The sequence below is a fragment of the Triticum urartu genome, chromosome 3A (genome assembly GCF_056163025.1).
Source record: "Triticum urartu cultivar PI428250 chromosome 3A, HENAU_Tu73, whole genome shotgun sequence".
NCBI lineage: Eukaryota > Viridiplantae > Streptophyta > Magnoliopsida > Poales > Poaceae > Triticum > Triticum urartu.
Window position 1 is genome coordinate 621,742,077 of NC_141875.1, and position 23,407 is coordinate 621,765,483.

At 45.2% G+C, this 23,407-nt stretch overlaps 1 protein-coding gene across 1 annotated transcript; it reads left to right on the plus strand.

Annotated features, from left to right (window-relative positions):
• Positions 1–17,355: 17,355 nt before the first annotated feature.
• Positions 17,356–22,468, plus strand: PDE312 (Nucleic acid-binding, OB-fold-like protein). Its single transcript, XM_048711082.2, has 12 exons — positions 17,356–18,110; positions 19,194–19,253; positions 19,345–19,374; positions 19,472–19,545; positions 19,885–19,966; positions 20,655–20,728; positions 20,882–20,948; positions 21,109–21,201; positions 21,311–21,487; positions 21,599–21,649; positions 21,734–21,885; positions 21,963–22,468. The coding sequence occupies exons 1-12, from the start codon at positions 17,406–17,408 to the stop codon at positions 22,351–22,353; spliced, it is 1,956 nt and encodes a 651-aa protein (XP_048567039.2). The 5' UTR covers positions 17,356–17,405; the 3' UTR covers positions 22,354–22,468.
• The last annotated feature ends 939 nt before the right edge of the window (positions 22,469–23,407 follow it).

A 23,407-nucleotide genomic window follows, 5' to 3' on the forward strand; every position in this document is an offset into this window, starting at 1 on the left:
ACGCTTTCATAGTGTGATCAAAGCATATGGTTTTATACAGATTTTTGGAGAAGCCTGTATTTACAAGAAAGTGAGTGGGAGCTCTGTAGCATTTCTGATATTATATGTAGATGACATATTGTTGATCGGAAATGATACTGAATTTCTGAATAGCATAAAAGGATACTTGAATAAGAATTTTTCAATGAAAGACCTTGGTGAAGCTGCTTATATATTGGGCATCAAGATCTATATAGATAGATCAAGACGCTTAATTGGACTTTCACAAATCACATACCTTGATAAAGTTTTGAAGAATTTCAAAATGGATCAAGCAAAGAAAGGGTTCTTGCATGTGTTACAACGTGTAAAGTTGAGTCAGACTCAATGCCCAACAACTGCAGAAGATAGAGAGAAAATGAAAGTCATTCCCTATGCTTCAGCCATAGGTTATATCATGTATGCAATGTTGTGTACCAGACCTGATGTGTGCCTTGCTATTAGTTTAGCAGGGAGGTACCAAAGTAATCCAGGAGTGGAGCACTGGACAGCGGTCAAGAACATCCTGAAATACCTGAAAAGGACTAAGGACATGTTTCTCATTTATGGAGGTGACAAAGAGCTCGTCGTAAATGGTTACGTCGATGCAAGCTTTGACACTGATCCGGATGACTCTAAGTCACAAACCGGATACGTATTTTTATTAAATGGTGGAGCTGTCAGTTGGTGCAGTTCCAAGAAGAGCGTCATGGCGGGATCTACGTGTGAAGCAGAGTACATAGCTGCTTCGGAAGTAGCAAATGAAGGAGTCTGGATCAAGGAGTTCATATCTGATCTAGGTGTAATACCTAGTGCACCAGGTCCAATGAAAATATTTTGTGATAATACTGGTGCTATTGCCTTGGCAAAGGAATCCAGATTTCACAAGAGAACCAAGCACATCAAGAGACGCTTCAATTCCATCCGCGATCAAGTCAAGGAGGCAAGGTTGTCAGAATCGCGATTTTGAATCGGATCGGAGCCCCGATGGTAGGATTGCAAATCGTAGAATCTTCACTATCAGGATTCTATGAAGTAAAATTATTGACTCTAGTCCAAGTAAAATTATTGATTCTATGTAGATTCTATGAAGTAAAATCGTAGAATCAGAGGGGTTAGTTTGGGTCGTAAAGTCGTAGAATCGTATAACAGAATCACGATTTTGATAACCTTGCAAGGAGGGAGACATAGAGATTTGCAAGATACATACGGATCTGAATGTTACAGACCCATTGACTAAGCCTCTCTCAGGAGCAAAACATGATCAGCACCAAGACTCCATGGGTGTTAGAATCATTACAATGTAATCTAGATTATTATTAACTCTAGTCCAAGTGGGAGACTGAAGGAAATATGCCCTAGAGGCAATAAAAAAGTTTTTATTTATATTTCCTTATATCATGATAAATGTTTATTATTCATGCTAGAATTGTATTAACCGGAAACTTAATACATTTGTGAATACATAGACAAACAGAGTGTCACTAGTATGCCTCTACTTGACTAGCTCGTTGAATCAATGATGGTTATGTTTCCTGACCATATGCATGAGTTGTCATTTGATTAACAGGATCACATCATTAGAGAATGATGTGATTGACTTGACCCATCCGTTAGCTTAACACGATGATCGTTTAGTTAGTTGCTATTGCTTTCTCCATAACTTATACATGTTCCTATGACTATGAGATCATGCAACTCCCGAATACCGGAGGAACACTTAGTGTGCTATCAAACGTCGAAACGTAACTGTGCGACTATAAAGATGCTCTACAGGTGTCTCTGATGGTGTTTTTTGAGTTGGCATAGATCGAGATTAGGATTTGTCACTCTGAGTGTCAGAGAGGTATCCCTGGGCCCTCTCGGTAATGCACATCACTATAAGCCTCGCAAGCAATGTGACTAATGAGTTAGTTGCGGGATGATTCATTATGGAACGAGTAAAGAGACTTGCCGGTAACGAGATTGAACTATGTATTGAGATACCGACGATCGAATCTCGGGCGAGTAACATACCGATGACAAAGGGAACAACGTATGTTGTTGTGCGGTTTGACCGACGAAGATCTTCGTAGAATATGTAGGAACCAATATGAGCATCCAGGTTCCGCTATTGGTTATTGACTGGAGATGAGTCTCGGTCATGTCTACATAGTTCTCGAACCCGTAGGGTCCGCACGCTTAACGTTCGATGACGATCGGTATTATGAGTTTATGTGTTTTGATGTATCGAAGGTAGTTCCGAGTCCCGGATATGATCACAGACATGACCAGGAGTCTCGAAATGGTCGAGATGTAAAGATCGATATATTGGAAGCCTATGTTTGGATATCGGAATGGTTCTGGATGAGTTCGGGCATTTTCCGGAGTACCGGGAGGTTACCGGAACCTCCCGTGGTGTATATGGGCCTTATTGGGCCTTAGTGGAATAGAGGAGAGGAAGGGGAAAGGTGGGAGGCACGCCCCCCTATCCCAATCCGAATTGTGGGGGGGCGCCCCCCCCCCTTTCCTTCCCCCTCTCCTCCCCTTCCTTCTCTCCTACTCCTACTACTTGGAAGAGGGGAATCCTACTCCCGGTGGGAGTAGGACTCCCCTAGGGCGCGCCATAGAGGGCTGGCCCTCCCCCCTCCTCCACTCCTTTATATACGGGGGATCCATGTATTATAACAAAGTATGGACTTTGATTGACTTGCCAGATGATCGGTGAGTCATTAAGAATAAATGGATCTTCAAGAGGAAGACGAACACTGATAGTAGTGTTACTATCTACAAAGCTCGAATTGTCGCAAAATGTTTTTGACAAGTTCAAGGTGTTAACTACGATGAGATTTTCTCACTCGTATCGATGCTTAAAAGTCTTTCCGAATCATGTTACCAGTTGCCGCATTTTATGAAATCTGGCAAATGGATGTCAAAAATGTATTCCTTAATGAAGAAGAGTTGTATATGATGCAACCAGAAGGTTTTGTCGATCCTAAAGGTTTTAAAAAAGTGAGAAAGCTCCAGCGATCCATCTATGGACTGGTGCAAGCATCTCGGAGTTGGAATATATGCTTTGATCAAAGCATATGGTTTTATATAGACTTGCGGTGAAGCCTGTATTTATAAGAAAGTGAGTGGGAGCACTACAACATTTCTGATAAGTATATGTGAATGACATATTGTTGATCGGAAATAATGTAGAATTTTTCTGGAAAGCATAAAAGAGTGTTTGAAAAGATTTTTTCAAAGAAAGACCTCGATGAAGCTGCTTACACATTAAGCATCAAGATCTATAGAGATAGATCAAGACGCCTGATAAGTTTTTTCAATGAGTACATACCTTGACAAGATTTTGAAGTAGTTCAAAATGGAACAATAAAAGAAGGAGTTCTTGCCTGTGTTGCAAGGTGTGAAGTTGAGTAAAGACTCAAAACCCGACCACAGCAGAAAATAGAAAGAGAATGAAAAGTCATTCCCTATGCCTCAGTCATAGGTTCTATAAAGTATGTTATGTTGTTTACCAGTCCTATTGTATACCTTAGCATGATTCTGGCAAGGGAGTACAATAGTGATCTAGGAGTAGATCACTGGACAACGGTCAAAATTATCCTTAGAGGACTAAGGAAATATTTCTCGGTTATGGCGGTGATGAAAGAGTTCGTCGTAAAGAGTTACGTTGATGCAAGATTTTTACATCGATCTAGATGACTCTAAGTCTCGATTTGGATACATATTGAAAGTGGGAGCAATTAGCTAGAGTAGCTCCATGCAGAGCATTGTAGACATAGAAATTTGTGAAATACATATGGATCTGAATGTTGCAGGCCCGTAGACTAAACTTCTCTCACAAGCAAAACATGATCACTCTTTGGGTGTTAATCACATAGCGATGTGAACTAGATTATTGACTCTAGTAAACCCTTTGGGTATTAGTCACATGGAGATATGAACTAATCACATAAAGATGTGAACTAGATTATTGACTCTAGTGCAAGTGGGAGACTGAAGGAAATATGCCCTAGATGCAATAATAAAGTTATTATTTATTTCCTTATATCATGATAAATGTTTATTATTCATGCTAGAATTGTATTAACCGGAAACTTAGTACATGTGTGAATACATAGACAAACAGAGTGTCACTAGTATGCCTCTACTTGACTAGCTCGTTGAATCAAAGATGGTTAAGTTTCCTAGCCATAGACATGAGTTTTCATTTGATTAACGGGATCACATCATTATAGAATGATGTGATTGAATTGGCCCATTCCGTTAGCTTAGCACTTCATTTTAGTTTACTGCTATTGCTTTCTTCATGACTTATACATGTTCCTATGACTATGAGATTATGCTACTCCCGATTATCGGAGGAACACTTTGTGTGCTACCAAACGTCACAACGTAACTGGGTGATTATAAAGGTGCTCTACAGGTGTCCCCGATGGTACTTGTTGAGTTGGCATAGATCGAGATTAGGATTTTTCACTCCGATTGTCGGAGAGGTATCTCTGGGCCCTCTCGGTAATGCACATCACTATAAGCCTTGCAAGCAATGCAAATAATGAGTTAGTTGCGGGATGATGCATTAGGGAAACGAGTAAAGAGACTTGCCGGTAACGAGATTGAACTAGGTATTGAGATACCGACGATCGAATCTCGGGCAAGTAACATACCGATGACAAAGTGAACAACGTATGTTGTTATGCGGTTTGACCGATAAAGATCTTCGTAGAATATGTAGGAGCCAATATGAGCATCCAGGTTCCGCTATTGGTTATTGACTGGAGACGTGTCTTGGTCAAGTCTACATAGTTCTCGAACCCGTAGGGTCCGCACGCTTAACGTTCGGTGACGACCGGCATTATGAGTTTATGTGTTTTGATGTATCGAAGGTAGTTCAGAGTCCCGGATGAGATCAGAGACATGATGAGGTGTCTCGAAATGGTCGAGACGTAAAGATCGATATATTGGACGACTATATTAGGACATCAGGAAGGTTCCGAGTGATTCGGGTATTTTTTGGAGTACCGAGGAGTTACTGGAATACGGGGGAAGAAGTATTGGGCCTCATGGGACAAGTGGTGGAAGAAAGGAGGCAGGACAAGGCAGGGCGCGCGCCCCCCTAGCCCAAACCGAATTGGACTAGGGGGGCGGCCCCCCTTTCCTCCTTTCCTCCCTCTCCTCCTTCCTTTCCCCTCCTAGTAGGAGTTGGAAAGGGGAGTCCTACTCCTACTAGGAGGAGGACTCCTCCTCCTGGCGCGCCCTGCAAGGGCTGGACGGCCTCCCCCTTGCTCCTTTATATACGGGGGCAGGGGGACACCCCATGGACACACAAGTTGATTGTTCCAAGCCATGTGCGGTGCCCCCCTACACCATAATCCACCTCGATCATATCGTAGCGGTGCTTAGGCGAAGCCCTGCGTCGGTAGCAACATCATCACCATCATCACGCCGTCGTGCTAACGGAACTCTCCTGTGAAGCTCTGCTAGATCGGAGTTCGTGGGACATCATCGAGCTGAACGTGTGATGAACTCGGAGGTGCCGTACGTTCGGTACTTGGATCGGTCGGATCGTGAAGACGTACGACTACATCAACCACGTTCTCATAACGCTTCCGCTTACGGTCTACGAGAGTACGTGGACGATACTCTCCTCTCTCGTTGCTATGCATCACCATGATCTTGCGTGTGCGTAGGATTTTTTTGAAATTACTACGTTCCCCAACAAGATCTTGCGTGTGCATAGGATTTTTTTTTAAAATTACTGCGTTCCCCAACATGCAAACCTAGGGAGAGTTGGCTGGCATGATGCCTCTATCCCCCCGGCACGACAACTCTGCCAAACAGCCGCAAGGGCGCCCACCTCATGCTTCTGCTCCATCGACATGCTCTCCCAGAGAGCATTACCGTTCATGGTCATGGTGGATGTGGTGCACCGAAAGAAGATGTATAGCGGATGGGTTGTGGTGTGCTGTGAGCCAGGTGTGGCTGCCTTTAAATAGTGGATGCGGACTAGGCCAAGCGTCTGGGTGCGTCAATGCGCGAGCGCTAGAGTTGGTTTCTCGACTGACGAGTCTATTTAATGGCGGCAGACGGAGGGATGGGCATTGACCTAGCGTGGTAGATATGCGTCTCGTCTCGTCTAGTAAATGTTTCTCCGGCATTGAACAGGTGCGGAAACCAGGGATGTGGCGCGGATGATGTCCTCCTCCGGCGAGCCGCTTCAATGTCGGTGCCAATGAGTGGTCACGTCCGCTCTGGGCCGGCGTCAATGCGGAGCGGCCGTTCTAGAGCGTCTTGAATGCAGGTAGCTGCCTTCGGCCGGGAAGGGGTGCGGGCGATGGAGGTTTTTTGGGTGGGATAGTGTAGTCAGAAGCGGGCGTGGCAGAGGTCCTCCCCCCATTTTGTTTCCGGTTTGTGGGGAAAAACATGACTGGGCCCGTCAGCTAACCGATACAGGTCTGTGTTGGATGGCAAAACATGTCCGGACCGTCCGGTCCGAACGGTTGCGGGTGGTTTGAGGGTCTGTGTTTGAGATGCCCTTAATATATCATACTCACTATTCTATTATCATCTCCGACTGGGTTTATTAATCTTTTTTGCAAATAAAGCATTACTGTTACTTAACCAAAGTCATTACATTCTTGTTGACAAATGGCGTGAACCTCCACAGGTGCACACCTTAACCAAACAACAATTTTTGGAAGAGACCGACCCATTTGGGCAAGAGCATGACTAGCTCTATTCTGCTCACGTTTGATGACTGAGATTACATGTTGCCGATCACTAAGGAGATTTTGGATCTCATGTACCATAACTGCAAAAGGTGATATGTTCGTTGAGGTGTCACAAACCATACTTGCCGCCGTCACACAGTCCGTCTCCACGATGAGGTGTTCCGGACTCCGTTCTAGCGCCAGTGTCACCCCTTCCACCATAGCCGCTATCTCTGCCTCTAAGCTGTTAGCGCACCTCTGGATGTAACGGCAAGAAGCAAAAATTATGGCACCGTTCTGATCCCGAAGAATCATCCTGGCCCCCCCTATGCCGGTGTCCTCCTTCTACGAACCATCTACATTCAGCTTCACCCAGCCCAAGTCTGGTGTCCTCCAACGCTCTGGTGGCTGCGTGCACGCCGCTGATATTTCATGTGACTTGTCCTTCCTTTTTCAGCCAACATAGATGATTGTGTCCTTCCCTTTAGCTATATCAGATGTGGGGTTCTACTGTATACGCAGCATCGTTTCAATGTACCCTGACAAAAATCTGGTTGAAGCTTCAACAGGGGTGTTGGCTTTGCATGGTAACAATGTCATGACTACTAGAAGTCGTTCATCCATAGTGCAGCCATTTAGGAGATGCATCATCCATTCCGGACCTGTGTGTATAATGGACTCAAGCTTGGGCATGGTCCATATCTTCGCCATCGCCATCCAGAGTTGCCGAGCCAAGGGGCCGCTGCACAAGGCATGGAATGTGTCCTCACGTTCCATTCTGCATAGAACACACATGTTAGATACCTCTAACTTTATTTTATGCTTATTTTCAAGTGTGGCTAGAGAATTTGTTGCAACTTGCCATGCGAATACTCGTACCTTAGGGGGAGCAGGGCACCCCCACACTACCTTCCAGACGGCACGAGTGCCATCTGGTGCCCTGCTCGTGGCGCACGTGGTGGTGCTGGTTCACTCCTCCAGAGCGAGTTTGTAGGCGCTGCGAACAGTGAAGATGTCACGCGCGTCCGGTGCCCATGAAAGGACGTCATCCAGCTGTCGTGGGCTAGCCTTGATCGCCAGAATATGCTGCACATCCGGGGTGGAAAAATGTTGTTGAAGAAGGTCCACCCGTCACCGTCCATGGTTGTCAAGAAGCTCGGCCACCCGTCTAAGCCGGCAGGTCCTCCGAGGTGTGATCGGCCGATAAGATGTAGGCCGTGGGATCAAGGGGTCTCTCCAGATGCGAATCTGCTTGCCATTTCCAACACGCCATATAAGCCCTTTTTTAAGGAGCTCAAGGCCATGTTGGATAGCATGCCATGTCGGTGATGCATTACCTGAAAAAACCATGTCCTCAAGGAAACCGTTAGGGTAATATTTTTGCCTTTAATACCTGAGCACATAATGATTCTGGTTTGATCAATAGGCTCCACGCTTGTCGCGCAAGCAAAGCTTGATTGAACAAGCGAAAATCATGAAAACCAAGGCCGCCCTTTCCTTTTGGCTCGAGTAATTTCTCCCAAGCAAGCCAGTGGGTCTTCCTCTGACCTTGTTTTGATCCCCACCAAAAGTTACGCACTAACCTTGTCAAGTCATCACATACCGAATAGGGTAACTTGAACACCCCCATGATGTAGGTGGGAATGGCCTGTAGGACTGATTTTATAAGCGCCTCCTTCCCTGCATGTGAGAGTGTATCACCCCACGCCATGATCCGCTTGGTCAGACTTGCCTGTAGCATCTGAAACTTCCCCTTGTGCATGCAACCATCAGGGGTTGGTAAGCCTAAATATTTCCCCTCAAAATCATTAGTTTCAACTTGCAGCACCTGTTTAACCACGGGTTGTATCTCTACCGGACAGTTATCTCCAAACTGGATAGAACATTTTTGTTGGTTTATGAGCTGACCAATAGCCTGGGCGTGTTGGGGAACGTAGTAATTTCAAAAATTTCCTACGCACACGCAAGATCATGGTGATGCATAGCAACAAGAGGGGAGAGTGTTGTCCACGTACCCTCGTAGACCGAAAGCGGAAGCGTTAGCACAACGCGGTTGATGTAGTCGTACGTCTTCACGATCCGACTGATCCAAGTACCGAACGCACGGCACCTCCGAGTTCAGCACACGTTCAGCTCAATGACGTCCCGCGAACTCCGATCCAGCAGAGCTTCACGGGAGAGTTCCTTCAGCACGACGGCGTGGTGACGGTGATGATGTTGCTACCGACGCAGGGCTTCACCTAAGCACCGCTACGATATGCCCGAGGTGGAATATGGTGGAGGGGGGCACCGCACACGGCTGGGAGAGATCAACTGATCAACTTGTGTGTCTAGAGGTGCCCCCCTGCCCCTGTATATAAAGGAGCAAGGGGGAGGCCGGCCGGCCCTCTATGGGCGCGCCAGGAGGAGGAGTCCTCCTCCTAGTAGGAGTAGGACTCCCCTTTCCTACTCCTACTAGGAGGAGGAAAGGAAGGAGGAGAAGGAGAAGGGAGGAGAAGGAGGAAAAGGAGGAAAGGGGGGCCGGCCCCCTAGTCCAATTCAGTTTGGGCTAGGGGGGCCGCGCGCCCTGCCTCCTCTCTTCCACCACTTGGCCCATGAGGCCCATTACTTCTTCCTCGTATTCCCGTAACTCCCCGGTACCCTCGAAAATACCCGAATCACTCGGAACCTTTCCGATGTCCGAATATAGTCGTCCAATATATCGATATTTACATCTCGACCATTTCGAGACTCCTCGTCATGTCCCCGATCTCATCCGGGACTACGAACTACCTTCGGTACATCAAATCACATAAACTCATAATACAATCGTCACCGAAACTTTAAGCGTGCGGACCCTACGGGTTCGAGAACTATGTAGACATGACTGAGACATGTCTCCGGTCAATAACCAATAGCGGAACCTGGATGCTCATATTGGCTCCCACATATTCTACGAAGATCTTTATCAGTCAGACCGCATAACAACATACGTTGTTCCCTTTGTCATCGGTATGTTACTTGCCCGAGATTCGACCGTCGGTATCTCAATACCTAGTTCAATCTCGTTACCGGCAAGTCTCTTTACTCGTTCCGTAATACATCATCCCGCAACTAACTCATTAGTTGCAATGCTTGCAAGGCTTAAGTGATGTGCATTACCGAGAGGGCCCAGAGATACCTCTCCGACAATCGGAGTGACAAATCCTAATCTCGAAATATGCCAACCCAATAGGTATCTTCGGAGACACCTGTAGAGCACATTTATAATCACCCAGTTACATTGTGACGTTTGGTAGCACACAAAGTGTTCCTCTGGTAAACGGGAGTTGCATAATCTCATAGTCATAGGAACATGTATAAGTCGTGAAGAAAGCAATAGCAACAAACTAAACGATCAAGTGCTATGCTAACGGAATGGGTCAAGTCAATCACATCATTCTCCTAATGATGTGATCCAGTTAATCAAATGACAACTCATGTCTATGGTTAGGAAACATAACCATCTTTGATCAACGAGCTAGTCAAGTAGAGGCATACTAGTGACACTCTGTTTGTCTATGTATTCACACATGTATTATGTTTCCGGTTAATACAATTCTAGCATCAGTAATAAACATTTATTACGATATAAGGAAATAAATAATAACTTTATTATTGCCTCTAGGGCATATTTCCTTCAGGGCGTACCTATGGATGGCATCCTTCACATATGTTGCTTGTGCTTCATTGGCTTTAAAGAACAGGAGGGTGTCATCAGCAAATAACAAATGTGATATGCCCGGTGCTCTGCTGCAAATTTTGACAGGTTGGAAAGCATGTGTATCCACACCCTGTTTTAGCAACGCTGATAGTCCGTCAGCTACAAAGAGGAATAAAAAAGGAGACATGGGGTCACCTTACCGAAGACCACGCAACGGTGCAAATGAATCCAAAATGGCTCCACTAAATTTGACTGAATATCTCACAGAGGTAACACGTGACATTATCCACTGTACCCACTGGTGAGAGAAGCCCAACTTGTGCATAACTTGCTCCAAGAACCCCCAATCCACCCTGTCATAAGCTTTCGACAAATCTAATTTGTAAGCACAGAAACTATTCTCCGGGTTTTTCTCGTGCTGAATATAGTGTAAGCACTCGAATGCGAGCAACACATTATATGTGATCAAATGCCCCGGAATAAAGGCACTCTGATAAGGTGAGATGATCTCATCAAGCATAGGTCTCAGTATGTTCACTAAACACTTCGCAACAATTTTGTAAATGACGTTACACAGACTTATGGGTCTGAAATCAGTAAGCCGCACCGGGTTATCAACTTTTGGAATGAGGACAATTACCATTTCATTCACTCCATCAGGCATATGTACAGTCTTAAAGAACTCTTGTACAGCTTTAACAACTTCTTCTTTCATTACTGCCCAATTTTTCTGGAAGAACCTAGCCGGGTATCCATCCTTACCCGGCGCTTTCAACAGACCCATTTGAAACAAACTATCAGATATCTCTTTTTCAGTAAAGTCGGCACACAATCGTGCGTTCATTTCTGGGGTGACCTTCTCCTCAAACAGCTCAAGCAAAGGTTGTTGAATAAGTGTGTCATCACGTGTAAATAATTTTTTGAAATAGGAAGTCACCATACCTCCCATGACTACATGATCACCATGGCTGCAACCTGCGTCATCAACCAACCTTTTTACTCTATTCTTGCGTGCACGCCAAACCGCGCGACGCTGAAAAAATCGTGTGTTTCTATCACCCTCTCGCGGAGCCAATCAATCCTGCTTCTTTGCATCCACAACATTTCCTCGCGATATAGCAATTCCTCCATATGGTCAGATACCTTGCGAATTTCATTACGGTCTGCATTCATGTGCATCAGTTCTTCCAACCGGCACCTAGAACGCTCCAGCTGACGTGTGATGTTGCCAAAGGTCTTTTTGCTCCATGCATGCAGATCACTCATCAGCTTTGCTAGTCCTGCATGCACGTCCCCAAGGCTAAACTTGCGTCCAGCTTGTGCCCAGGCTGCCGCAACTCTCTCTGGTAGGCTTGCGTCCCTTTCCCAGAACGTCTCATATCGCCTAACACCTCGCCGGACATTTTGATTTTCTTCTTTTATACATTCCAAAACAATAGGTGAATGGTCAGAACATGGCGATACCTTGTGTACCACCCGTGCTTTCGAGAAAATGTCACGCCATGTATTGTCCGTCACCGCTCTATCAAGCCTCACTCTGACATTCTTCATTCCTTTCTTCTTGTTGTCATAAGTAAATGGTAAGCCGGAAAAGCCTAGATCAACAAGCCCACATACCTCCAAGGTGTCACGAAAAGCAATCATCTGGCTCTCACTACGGGCGGAGACCGAAAAGTGCTCAAATGACCACATCGCTTCATTAAAATCTCCAATAACACACCACGGAAGGTCCGAGGTTCGTTTTATATCAGTCAAATGTGTCCACATGCGGTGTCTGTTTTCCGTGCGCGGTTCCCCATACACACAAGTGAGACGCCACAGTGGATCCTGCTCAGAGAGTCTCACATACGCATCAATAAATCTTTCATTAGCTGGTTGGACTTCCACATGAACACTATCACACCAAAAGAGGGCAAGCCCTCCTCTCAAACCATCACTGCTAACTCCTGAAAACCCTCTCAAACCTAGTCTACCACGTAAACGCTTAACTTTATCTGAACTCTGCCTAGTTTCACACAAAAAACTATTTTTGCTTGAGTTGCTTTCACCATACCAACCAAATCATGAACTGTCGGTTTGTTGGCCACCCCCCGACAGTTCCAGCTTAAACAATTCATTGCTTCTGACAGGGCACGAATTGTGTCCTCGTTAGGTTACCAGCGGCCCCTGGGCTGGTTGCCTCCATGGTGTTTGTTCCGGTCCCATCCCCCATGTCCACCTCCCGTGCAGTCATCTCCATTGTGTGAAGCTTCAGTTTCTTCGGTGTTCCTCTGGGCAGCTGCTCCTCCGACTGAAACTGTCCAACAAAAGAATTAAGTGCAGTAGTGGCATCAACCACCATACTCCCGATTGTCTGCTGCTCCCCAACAACTCTATTCCTGATCGGCATGTGCATAGCGACGATGATAACCGGTACCAGCAGGATCGCTTCGAGTTCCACAGGTCCCCATCAGCCGGCTTCGAGCGGGCGGCGTCCACAAAGGGAGCCGCTTGATCGCCCCAACCGGCCTCCAGGTTCTCCATAGAAACTCCCAGCGCAATCATAGACATCACAGTTGTACTAATGGCCACCACCCTCGTCATCTGCATAGGTCGGCGTTCTGGCGTTGGAGAGCGACCAGGTGGGTCGCATGGCTTGAGATATGTAGCTGCACGCAGCCCAGGCGTCGTATCAATCACGGACTCCACCTTATGCGCGTTTGCAATCTTTTCCTTGGACTTCTTCCCGATCTGAATTCCTATAAGGTCGCCAAGAGCACACGGCTCAAGCGACAGGCGGGCGGACGGAACCGCGGCAGGGCCGCCAAGAGCACCAGGCTCAAGCGACAGACGGGCAGATGGAACCGCGACAGGGCCGCCAAGAGCACACGGCTCCGGCGACAGACGGGCGGACGGAGCCGCTACAGGGCCACCAAGAGCACACGGCTCCAGCGACAGATGGGCGAACGGAGCCGCTACAGGGCCATAGTACGTCGGGGCGACCCACATGGCAAGTTCGCTGGCGGCCGCGCAGCCAGGGCCAGGCGGCGGCAGCAGGGGCGGCGCCCTAAAGTTCGCCAAACCCTAGCAGCGAATAGCGATCCCGGTGTGTTTGTCTGGGTTTATTAATCTCATCGTTTTTTCAATCAAAATCCAATCATATACTTGACTGACAAAATGTTAACGCATGTTCCAATAAGTTATATTTGAATTTCATTTCTAATGAATACCTCCCCTGATAAATCTTTATCTTTATCTTTACTTTTTTAATATTAGAAGACGGATTGTTTCTCTGCTTTTTTGGTTTGCAGTGCTTGTCTGGGTTTATTAATCTCATCGTTTTTTCAATCAAAATCCAATCATATACTTGACTAACAAAATGTTAACACATGTTACAATAAGTTATATTTGAATTTCATTTCTAATGATACCTCCCCTGATAAATCTTTATTTTATCTTTACTTTTTTAATATTAAAGGACAGATTGTTTCTTGCTTTTTTGGTTTGCAGCGGGCCCACATGTTTTTTTCGTCCGTCGTGTGACTAACGTTTGTCGTTCATCCGAAATCCTCTCGCACGAGTTTGATTTTTCGTCAGGTAAAAAAACTGGTAAAAATTTGCAGCCTAGGTGGAGGTCGAACCCGTGACCAGCGAGGTCAACACCAGCGCAGCTAACCAGCCGGAACGGCTACCTTCACTGTTGAATTTGCAGCCCTACGTTTAATAAAGAAACAGATGGCACTGACAGAACATAAAAATAGCGGTGCGAGACTGGGATCAAACACATGACCTCCCATGAATTAACCATACATCCCTACCATAGTAATTCTTTGATTTTTTGTCCAAAAGCGGCACCTCAGTTTATATAAACTAAAGGTAGCGAAAGATTTATATCTTTTTGAATTTCGAATGTGATTCTTTTTTCACAAAAGTAAATACTTTTGGCAAAACAAACATTATAAAATATGTTAACAAAATTTAAAGACTCGAACATTCTTTACAAGCGGCAAATAGGATTTCGGAAAAAATTGCGTTGCGAGGACAAAACCTTGAGACCTCCTCATCAAACATAAAGGTTGGAGTAAATTGGGCTAGCTCGTACTTCTATCTATTACCTCCATCCATCCATCCATCTATTATTATTATTATTATTATTATTATTATTATTATTATTATTAACTCAGGTACAATGAGTACGTCCGTTATTTTTGGTGATTGAGAAAAATGCTTGATTTAATCTCTCTGGTACATTGTATGCGAGCCCAATTAGCCAGGGGCGGAGCCAGAAATTTTGGCCATTGGGTTCACTCCATAACTACATTCCGCATAGCTTTATTTTAGTTTACCAAAGTGTGTACCAACTCTTAAAAAAATTCCTTATTTTTTGACTCTTCTGAGGCGTCATCGCCTCAGAAATTTAAGCCTTAATGCAACAAGTATCTTACGGAATCAATGAAAGCATTAAGCCGGATTCGATTTTGCTCTTTGTAAGATCAGTTTGTTTATCAAGACAACCTGAATTGACTGAACTTGATTCATCAAAGCATCACATCTGTTTTTTACTATTGCATTATAAAAGCTAATAACATTAGCCTTACCATTATGAGTATATAGTCGGCTTTTCCTGTTCCAACCGTTCCAGTCGTTAATTGCAAATGCGCTAGTCCAGCTTGTCCCTTATTGTAATATTTGAAAATGTAGCAGCATAAACACAATGCCTCATGCACTTTATCACTATACTCAAGCCAAGGACCATATTCATCAACAATCCGGATTAAATCTCTGTTGAGTATCTCCAATTTTCCTCCGTGGGTAATTAAAATCAGACGGTTGCCTATAAGGTCCTTCATTAAATATTTGCGTCTAATCTCATCTTGCTTCTGTGGATTTCTTGTGTACTCCGAAATTTTCTTCCGATCATCCGGATCATAAGGCAACTGATCTAATTTAATTTTTCATGAATAGTAAGCTTTGGGAGACTAGCTGCAGTGACATTTGATGCACTTTGCCTACGTCTAATCTAGTGACCGAGTTCCCTTCGAAAAATACGGCTCCTTAGACTATATCAATCAAAGTTCATGGAGTATTTTTCTAAAAAAAGACGAGGGCAAAACAATAGCTATTGTACTAGGCTATTAGTCTAGATAGAACATATACACGAGAGAGAAGATGGGGCAATTTAATCTAATTACCTCAAGTTTTGGGATTCAATCGTTGCAGAGTCGATCTGCATCCGCCTGCTTGCCACGGGCGTGTGGCGACGGCCAGAGTGGCCGTGCAACACGCACATGCCAGATGGGAATTGAAGAAACGAACAAAGGAACGACGAAAAAGAAGCACATAATAGATTTTTTTTGGGGGGTGAGCAGACGATAGATGAGGCGTGCCCCATGTGGCTGCATGCTTGCGTGACTCGCGGACTCACGGTTTAGGCATGTGAATGATTTGTGGGCTCTTTCCTTTTGGGCCCTTTGTTCCATGTGAAGTGTATTTTGTTTGTTGGGGTCAGCCAAGATATTTTATTGGGTTCACATCAGATAAATATATACATATACATACGTACTAGGCAAAATCCATTGGGTTCACTTGAACCCAATAGCTCTACGCTGGCTCCGCCGCTGCAATTAGCCCACGTGATAGCTAAAATATAATATTTACGTGGAAATTGTTTCAATTTAAATTAAATAATCACTTCTCATTTTTCTACTCTAAATTACATCAATTTATATGTGTTTGCAGGTTGTACGAAAAATCAATAAACCGCTCCAGGGATCAATAGAGGGTGAAGAGTGGTTCCCAATTATCCCTAGAGAAAGGAACACGCCATTGTTTTGTTACAGATGAGCTTGCATGATTTAAGTTTGCACTTCTCAAAAAGAAGAAATTAACTCCTAATACTTTGGATGTTTTGTATGCAGGATCATGAGGGAACATGAGACAGGTGCTATATTATGAGACCGTGGGAGTATGGGAAGGAGGGAGTATAACTTAATATATAATGGCAATTGGACAGGAAACAGTGTCTAACTTGGCCGTGTTGTAGGTTTATCGACTGCACATTCACAACCTAGATTTAGGGTTAATATATATAATTATAACTTCAAATATAATGGCGAGTGCCCTTAGGGCAATTGAGTATGTCAGTTAAAACCAAAAATGCAAAACGGAGACCGAGCTCCATGAAGGCCTTTATTTAAAAGCTTCAAAATTCAAACTTTTCAGTTTCAAAACATTCTGAAAAATAAATACACATATACCTAGATACATAATGTACATGTGTGCAAATATTTAGGTTTAAATACAATAAAATGTGAGCTACACAAAAAAGACAAATCTAGGGCTTTTTTAGCATGTGTACTGTTCATCTTTAAAGTCCATGATTTTGTTTTTTGTGTGCAGCTCGCAATTTAAGGTATTTCATCCTGAATTTTTCCATGCATGCACTTTACATCCTTGCATACATGTATAATTTTTTTTTCAGATTTTTTAAAACTAAAATTTATAAATCTTAAAGTTTTCAAAATAAAGGGCTCCATGGAGCTCGGTCTCCAAAATGCCCTACTCAGTTAAAACTACTTAATCAATTATACATCAATTCTCTCCCCCGTTGCAATGCATGGGCATATATGCTAGTATTACTTATTGCTGCGACAGATGTATTTAGAAAGTACTCCCTCCATCCCATAACGTAAGAGGTTGTTCAACACTAGTATAGTGTAAAGAAAGTCTTACATTATGAGACAAAGGGAGTATTATTGTTGATACGTCTAACTTATATTTTTAATTATTAAAATCCTAGTCAAACTATGATTACACTACAAGAGGGCTGTAAATCAGGACGGTGGCAGTATGGATTTTGGAAAAGAGAAGGCGAGATTTCTGAAATAAAAAAGAACTGGTAATAACGGAGCTGGATCACTCGCTGACAGGTGGCTCCCAGCGGCCGCACCTTATCCTCCCGGCGTCTTAAACCCCTCGTCGGGACGACCGACCGACCGCCGCGCCGTCCTCCCAAACCCCGCAAGAAAATGGCGACCAGCGCCACCTTCCTCCACCTCCTCGCCCCTCCGGGCCTCCGCCCCAAGCCCATACTCCGGCCCCGCCTCCGCCGCCTCGCCCTCTCCGTCTCCCCCTCGGGCCCCGACGAGATCCCCGCCGACGACCCGCCCGTGCTCCCCTCCATCCTCGTCAAGAACACCGAGCCCGAGGACGTCGCGCGCCGCCGGAGCTGGGTCGAGCACGGGTGGGCGCCCTGGGAGGAGGCGATGAGCCCCGAGGTGGCCTTCGCGCGCCACAGCCTGAACGAGGGCGAGGAGGTGCCGCTCACCTCGCCGGAGTCCGTCGAGGCGTTCCGCATGCTCACCCCGGCCTACCGCGAGAAGGTGGAGTCCGAGCCGGGGTACCTCGAGCGCCTCTTCTCCATGCGCGAGACGCCCGAGCCCCTCGAGACCTCGTGGGCCGGCCGGCTCCCGCTGCGGCTCGTGCCGCCGCGGGACTGGCCGCCGCCCGGCTGGGAGGTGGACCAGGACGAGCTGGCGTTCATAAGGGAGGCTCACAGGGCGGCGTCGGAGCGGGTGGACATGGAGGCCGCCGCCGCCAAGGGGGTGACCAACGTGGAGAAGGTGGAGGACGCGCCGCAGGATCTGGCGCTGGAGCGGTACAAGGTGTTCCTGAAGCAGTACAAGGAGTGGGTGGATACCAACAGGGACAGGCTGGAGGAGGAGTCCTACAAGGTAGTATATCACTATAACTCAATCGATTATCTGTGTCCAGTACTCGCAAATCCGCAATGGCCATGATGATGATTCTACGAGAAAATAGTTCTGTCATTGCAGCAGAGCATTCTGAATTTGTTCTGGTATGATGCAATCGAAGTTGGCTTTTGAAATTAGTGGTCTGCTTGTAGCTAAATGATTGTTGTGGACTGCAAATCTGCAACTCACATATGTGAGAGCTTCTCGAGTCACACATTTGTCAGGAGATGTGTTGATCATTGCTCCCTATTATGTTATCACCCTTGATAATTTCAGAAGAAGTGCCTTCCTGCAATTAGTTCAAAAAGGACCTGTAGTATTATTTCAGTGGTGATTAATTAGTTCAAGAACACCCTTGTAGAATGATTATAGTGATGCATTGTGATAGTTATTCCATGATATATTTCCTTGTTGAAGTAGACTGTAGAAATGCTCAAACGCAGTAACTTGGTATCATGTCAGTATACACTATTCAGTAGCCTGTTATGTGCCTGTTTAGTTGCACTTTTATTGCAAATTGTTTAGTTGCACATTGGTTGTGAACAATGTTGTTCCGCAATCCGTGTACACCTTTGTTTCAACTTTCAACTCTTGTGATTGGTGTTGGCTGGCGGTGCCTTGTTATTTATTTTGAGGTGAACTCAAGATATCTGTTTTGCATTTGCTCTGCACTGCAAAGTAAGTGTTAACGTCATACTTTCCCCAGTAACTGAACTTTGGAGCCAGTAGCCTAACTTGTTATTTGTCGGGTTATGGACGTTACTATAGCACTATGATTTCCTATAAGCTATACAGCTAGTAATGATTGTATTTTGCCATTATTACTATCCAGACTAGCGATGGTTGCATTTCACTTAAGAAACACAGCCTTTTAATGATAGCCCTGAACGTTAGTCAACTAGTTTTTACCCCCTCAAATGTTCTGGTTTCTTCATATGCTTGGATTATCACAAATTCACAATGATTTTGAGTCTGGCTTGTCATCTCCTCAAGTGTTTGTAGCCATTCTCATCATTTCAGGACTGAGCAGTAATATTCTACTTGGCTATTTTTGTTATGCAGTTTGATCAGGATTACTACCCTGGTAGACGAAAAAGAGGTAAGGACTACCGAGAAGATATGGTATGTCCATTTGCTCTTGAATTTGCTGCCTAATTTAGTTCTATTTTTCCTGGTCCTGTTAATTGCTGATGTGTTGATTGCTTTTGTGCAGCTGGAACTTCCATTCTTCTACCCTGGACAGGTTCCACTTGAACTTTTGATTGTACCTTCCCTCTTCAGTAACTTGCTGACTGTTACCATTTTAACCTTCGATAAATGGTTCAATCTACCACATGCAGATATGTTACGGTAAAGTGATCTCTATTCACCTCCATCAAGGAGCTTTTGTGGATATTGGTGGCACACATGATGGGTATGTACTCCTCTTAATCTTCTGCACAGTTATGGAGTTACCATGGCTGATTTAAGATCATGCGTTATGATATTTTTAGTGACATTTTGTTGTTGTCTTGCTTCTAAATGTGACCTGTTAGCTACGGTGAATAATACCACATGGAAATATTAAGGGCATCTGCATGTTGGCACGAAACTGCATCACAATATTCTACCAATAGCATTATGTTGAATGATGATCAATGAATGGCACTGTCAGGCCTAACTTTGCCTTCTTAGAATATTCTACTTTTTTTACATAACTTGTCATAGTAAGAAGATATTTAATTTGTGTGGCTGCATCTCTTTATATGTTTAGGTGGGTGCCCATAAAAGGAAACGATTGGTATTGGATCCGCCACCATATCAAACCTGGCATGAATGTCTATGTGGAAATTCTGGTTAGTTAGCCTTGAAGTTCATTTTCCAATTTCTGTTGCTGCTTCTGAAGATATCTAATGGTAAACAATATGTAGTGGAGGAATGCCTGGTTATCCACATTGTATTATGATAGTACATACAGACGCGGAGTATTTGAACCGAGCTCACATGCTCTCCGATGAACAGTAACATCCGAAAAAATAGTTAAAAAAACTGATTTTTTTTTGTGATAAACATTGATGAATGTTTTTACCGCCTGCAATTTTTTTGTGATAAAATGATATTCGTGTGGGTCTGGGCAAAAAAAATCAAAATCGATGATCTGAAAAGACTATTGTTGGAAGCATTTTGGAGCATTGATTTTTTTTGTCCAGACCTCCACGAATGTTATTTCATCACGAAAATTTGCAGGATGTTAAAACTTTCATCAATGTTTATCACCAAACATTTTTACTGTACATCAAAGAGCATGTGAGCTTGGGATCAAAAGAGCACTTTCCTGTACAATTTTGTTACTCCGTCCGATCCATATTACTTGTCGCAGCTTTAGTACAACTTTATACTAAAGCTGCGACAAGTAATATGGGTCGGGAGTAGTTTTTTTTATAAGATGTCTTTTGTTTTTTCTTTGCAACCTGGATCCTGGAATTTCAGTAACTTTAGTAGATATGCCTTACTAATGAATTATAACTATCTATTGTTTTGCAGGCCAAACGAGACCCATATCGGTTTCGTTTCCCACTTGAAATGCGCCTTGTCTATCCTAACATTGATCACCTAATGTGAGTGCTGTCACTAACTCACTATCCTTATCCTCGGTCACTCTGATGAGTCCTGATTGTGTGACGGTTTTAATGTCCATTGTGTTATGCATTGCTTCGATTTACCTTCAGTCTCGGTTGACTCAGGGTTGTCTATCTTCTTCCTTGCTGCAGATTTAATAGGTTTGACTTCCCACCAATATTTCACCGAAAGGAGGATACAAACGAAGAGCAGCTGTGGGTACGACTTTTCAATTGATTTAACATTTGCTCTCTTGATTCTGTTTTCTGCTACTTCGTTAAATCTAGTAATTCCCTCAAGAATTTTCACATTATTTTTGTTCTTACTTCATCAGTGTTATGTGCTTGTGTGTGCTTCTTACCTTTATATGCACTGACAGCGCGAAGGTGGAAGGCCGCCCATTCCTAGGAAAAAGCCTTCGACAGACATGGAAACAGAACCTTTGGTGTCGGACCACCCCTTTGTTGAAACGGTAGTCACATATCTACCGCTAACATGCTTGTGTCTCTTGCTCCCTCCTAGTGTTCACATTTGGTTCCCATTCGATAGGTTTAACAGGAATGTTTTTTATCTGCTTGCAGCTTTGGGAATGGCATAATGCAGAGCAGATGATTTTAGACCACGAGGATGAAAATCCAGATAAATTCAAGGATGTGACGTACGAGTCAACAGTTGATACATCCTCATTCGACGAAGAAAACAGGATTCAATACACTGAAGGACGTGTCAAAGAAACAGTGCTTAAAAAGAAAGTTGTGGTACGCATTTGTGTGCCATGATTACTTTGATCAGCATTGAGTCTTTATTTCAGAGTACAGTGATCCCTTAATGATACACCCATTGTGGTTCTGAACTTTTTTCTGTTATAGAATGTGAACATCAAAGAACTCGATATGAAGGCTGCTCGTGCTGAGCGTGAGGTACCGTTTCTTCCATCATTAGCTGGATTTTTTGTTTCGCCACTCTGCCACTCCTTTACTGATGCTGAAATTTAACCGACGCAGGAGATTAAAAGGCTCAAAGCGGAAGCACAAGAAAGAGGAGAGGAGTACAAAATCGGAAAGATGCGGCGGAACATAGAAATGGACGAGTACGATCTGCTGCAGTGGCGTCGCTCTTACGAAGAAAGGGAGGCTCTCCTCAGAGACATATGCTGGTAACTGCGACTGAACAACAAGTTTCATCACACCCAACACACGCGCTCTCATTATTAACACCCATGTAAACCGGCAGCCGGAAGGCCCTGGGCCTCCCCATCGAGGAGCCGGGGCGGTACGACGTGGACGAGACGGTGGTGTACGGCAAGGACTACTACGACCCGTCGAAGCCGATGTACCGGTACGACTACTGGGGCGAGCCGCGCAACACGGAGAAGGTGAAGCTGGAGCGGGACGTGGAACGGCACAACCAGCAGATCATCGGGGACGCCAAGAAGTGGTGCGAGACGTCGTACGAGGACTACGTCCGGAAGAAGACGCTGCGGGAGGCTGCGGAGGCCCGGGAGCGGCGGCGGAGGGCGCAGGAGCCGCAGGAGGAGGAGGAGTACGACGATGACATGGACCTCGACTTCGAGAAGATGACCGACCCCCGCGCCCCGCACAACAGGTTCTACATCACGAAATGAAGAGATGGCGTGGCGTGGAGATTTTAGGTGTAGTAGTTGTTCTGTTGTGTGCAAGCAAGAGATGTGAATATTTGGTAGCTTCGTGGCTGTGATAAAGCTGTGACTTGGCACTCAATTGTGCGCAATGTTTTCGAGTCGATGAGTCGACAGGTCGCTCGGGGAGGGCGACTCTAGACTAGTCATGACTAGTCTAGACTCACGGTCGACAAGTCGACATGGCGATGAGTCGACGTGAGTTAAGCAGCAGGCAGTCAGGGGAGGAGCACGAGTGCACAGCAGCAGCAGCAACCAGGGGAGGAGGGGAGGAGCACACCACCAACAGCAGTAACCAGGGCCAACTGAGAGATGGGCCACTAGTTATGCACTTCCCTGTGGCCCAAAAGCCCATCTAGTAGCTATATACTCCTCCCGTGACCTAATCCACCATCCACACTCCTTCCTCCCTCACCACAGCTGCCACACATTCACTGCCACTCTCTTGCCACCTGTCCACCACTCCTCCCAGCGATGGATCTCTCAACTCCCCCGCAACAGCTCTCTTGCCACCGCTCCTCCTCCCAGCCCGCTCCTCTTGCCGCTTCAGCTTCAACAGTAGCAGCAGCAGCGCGGCGGCAAGGGCGCAGCAGCAGCAGCGAGGCAGCATCAGCAGCACGGCGGCGGGAGAGTGCTCCAGATCCAACGTTGCCTTGAGTCGTTCGACCCAAAAACCGCGACTAGTGGTGACTAGTCGAGACTAGTCGCGCGAGTCGCTCGACTCATCCCAGGAGTCGAGTCGAGAGGCTGAGTCGGTCCTGGAACTGCGACTCGTCGACTAGTCGATGACTAGTCGAGCGACTCGAAATCCATGATTGTGCGTGCCTATGATGTCTTTGTGATCAAATGCAAATGAGAGTTTAGGAAGAGACAGTTCCAGGTCAAAGCAGGCGAACTTGGCCTGGTTTAGAATGTTGTACTAGTATAAGAAATGGTTGGTTGGTTTTGTAGATGTAGAGTACTACTCATGAGCAAAGAGAGAGTGATCCGGTGTTGTCTTTGTTGACCCGGCTGCATTTTG

Bases quoted from the DNA above. Each gene is read 5' to 3' on its own strand.
- PDE312 (XM_048711082.2), top strand. From the start codon at position 17,406: ATGGCGACCAGCGCCACCTTCCTCCACCTCCTCGCCCCTCCGGGCCTC. The intron at 20,949-21,108 runs GTACGACTTTTC...ATGCACTGACAG, and splicing joins CAAACGAAGAGCAGCTGTGG to CGCGAAGGTGGAAGGCCGCC. The intron at 21,886-21,962 runs GTAACTGCGACT...GTAAACCGGCAG, and splicing joins CTCCTCAGAGACATATGCTG to CCGGAAGGCCCTGGGCCTCC.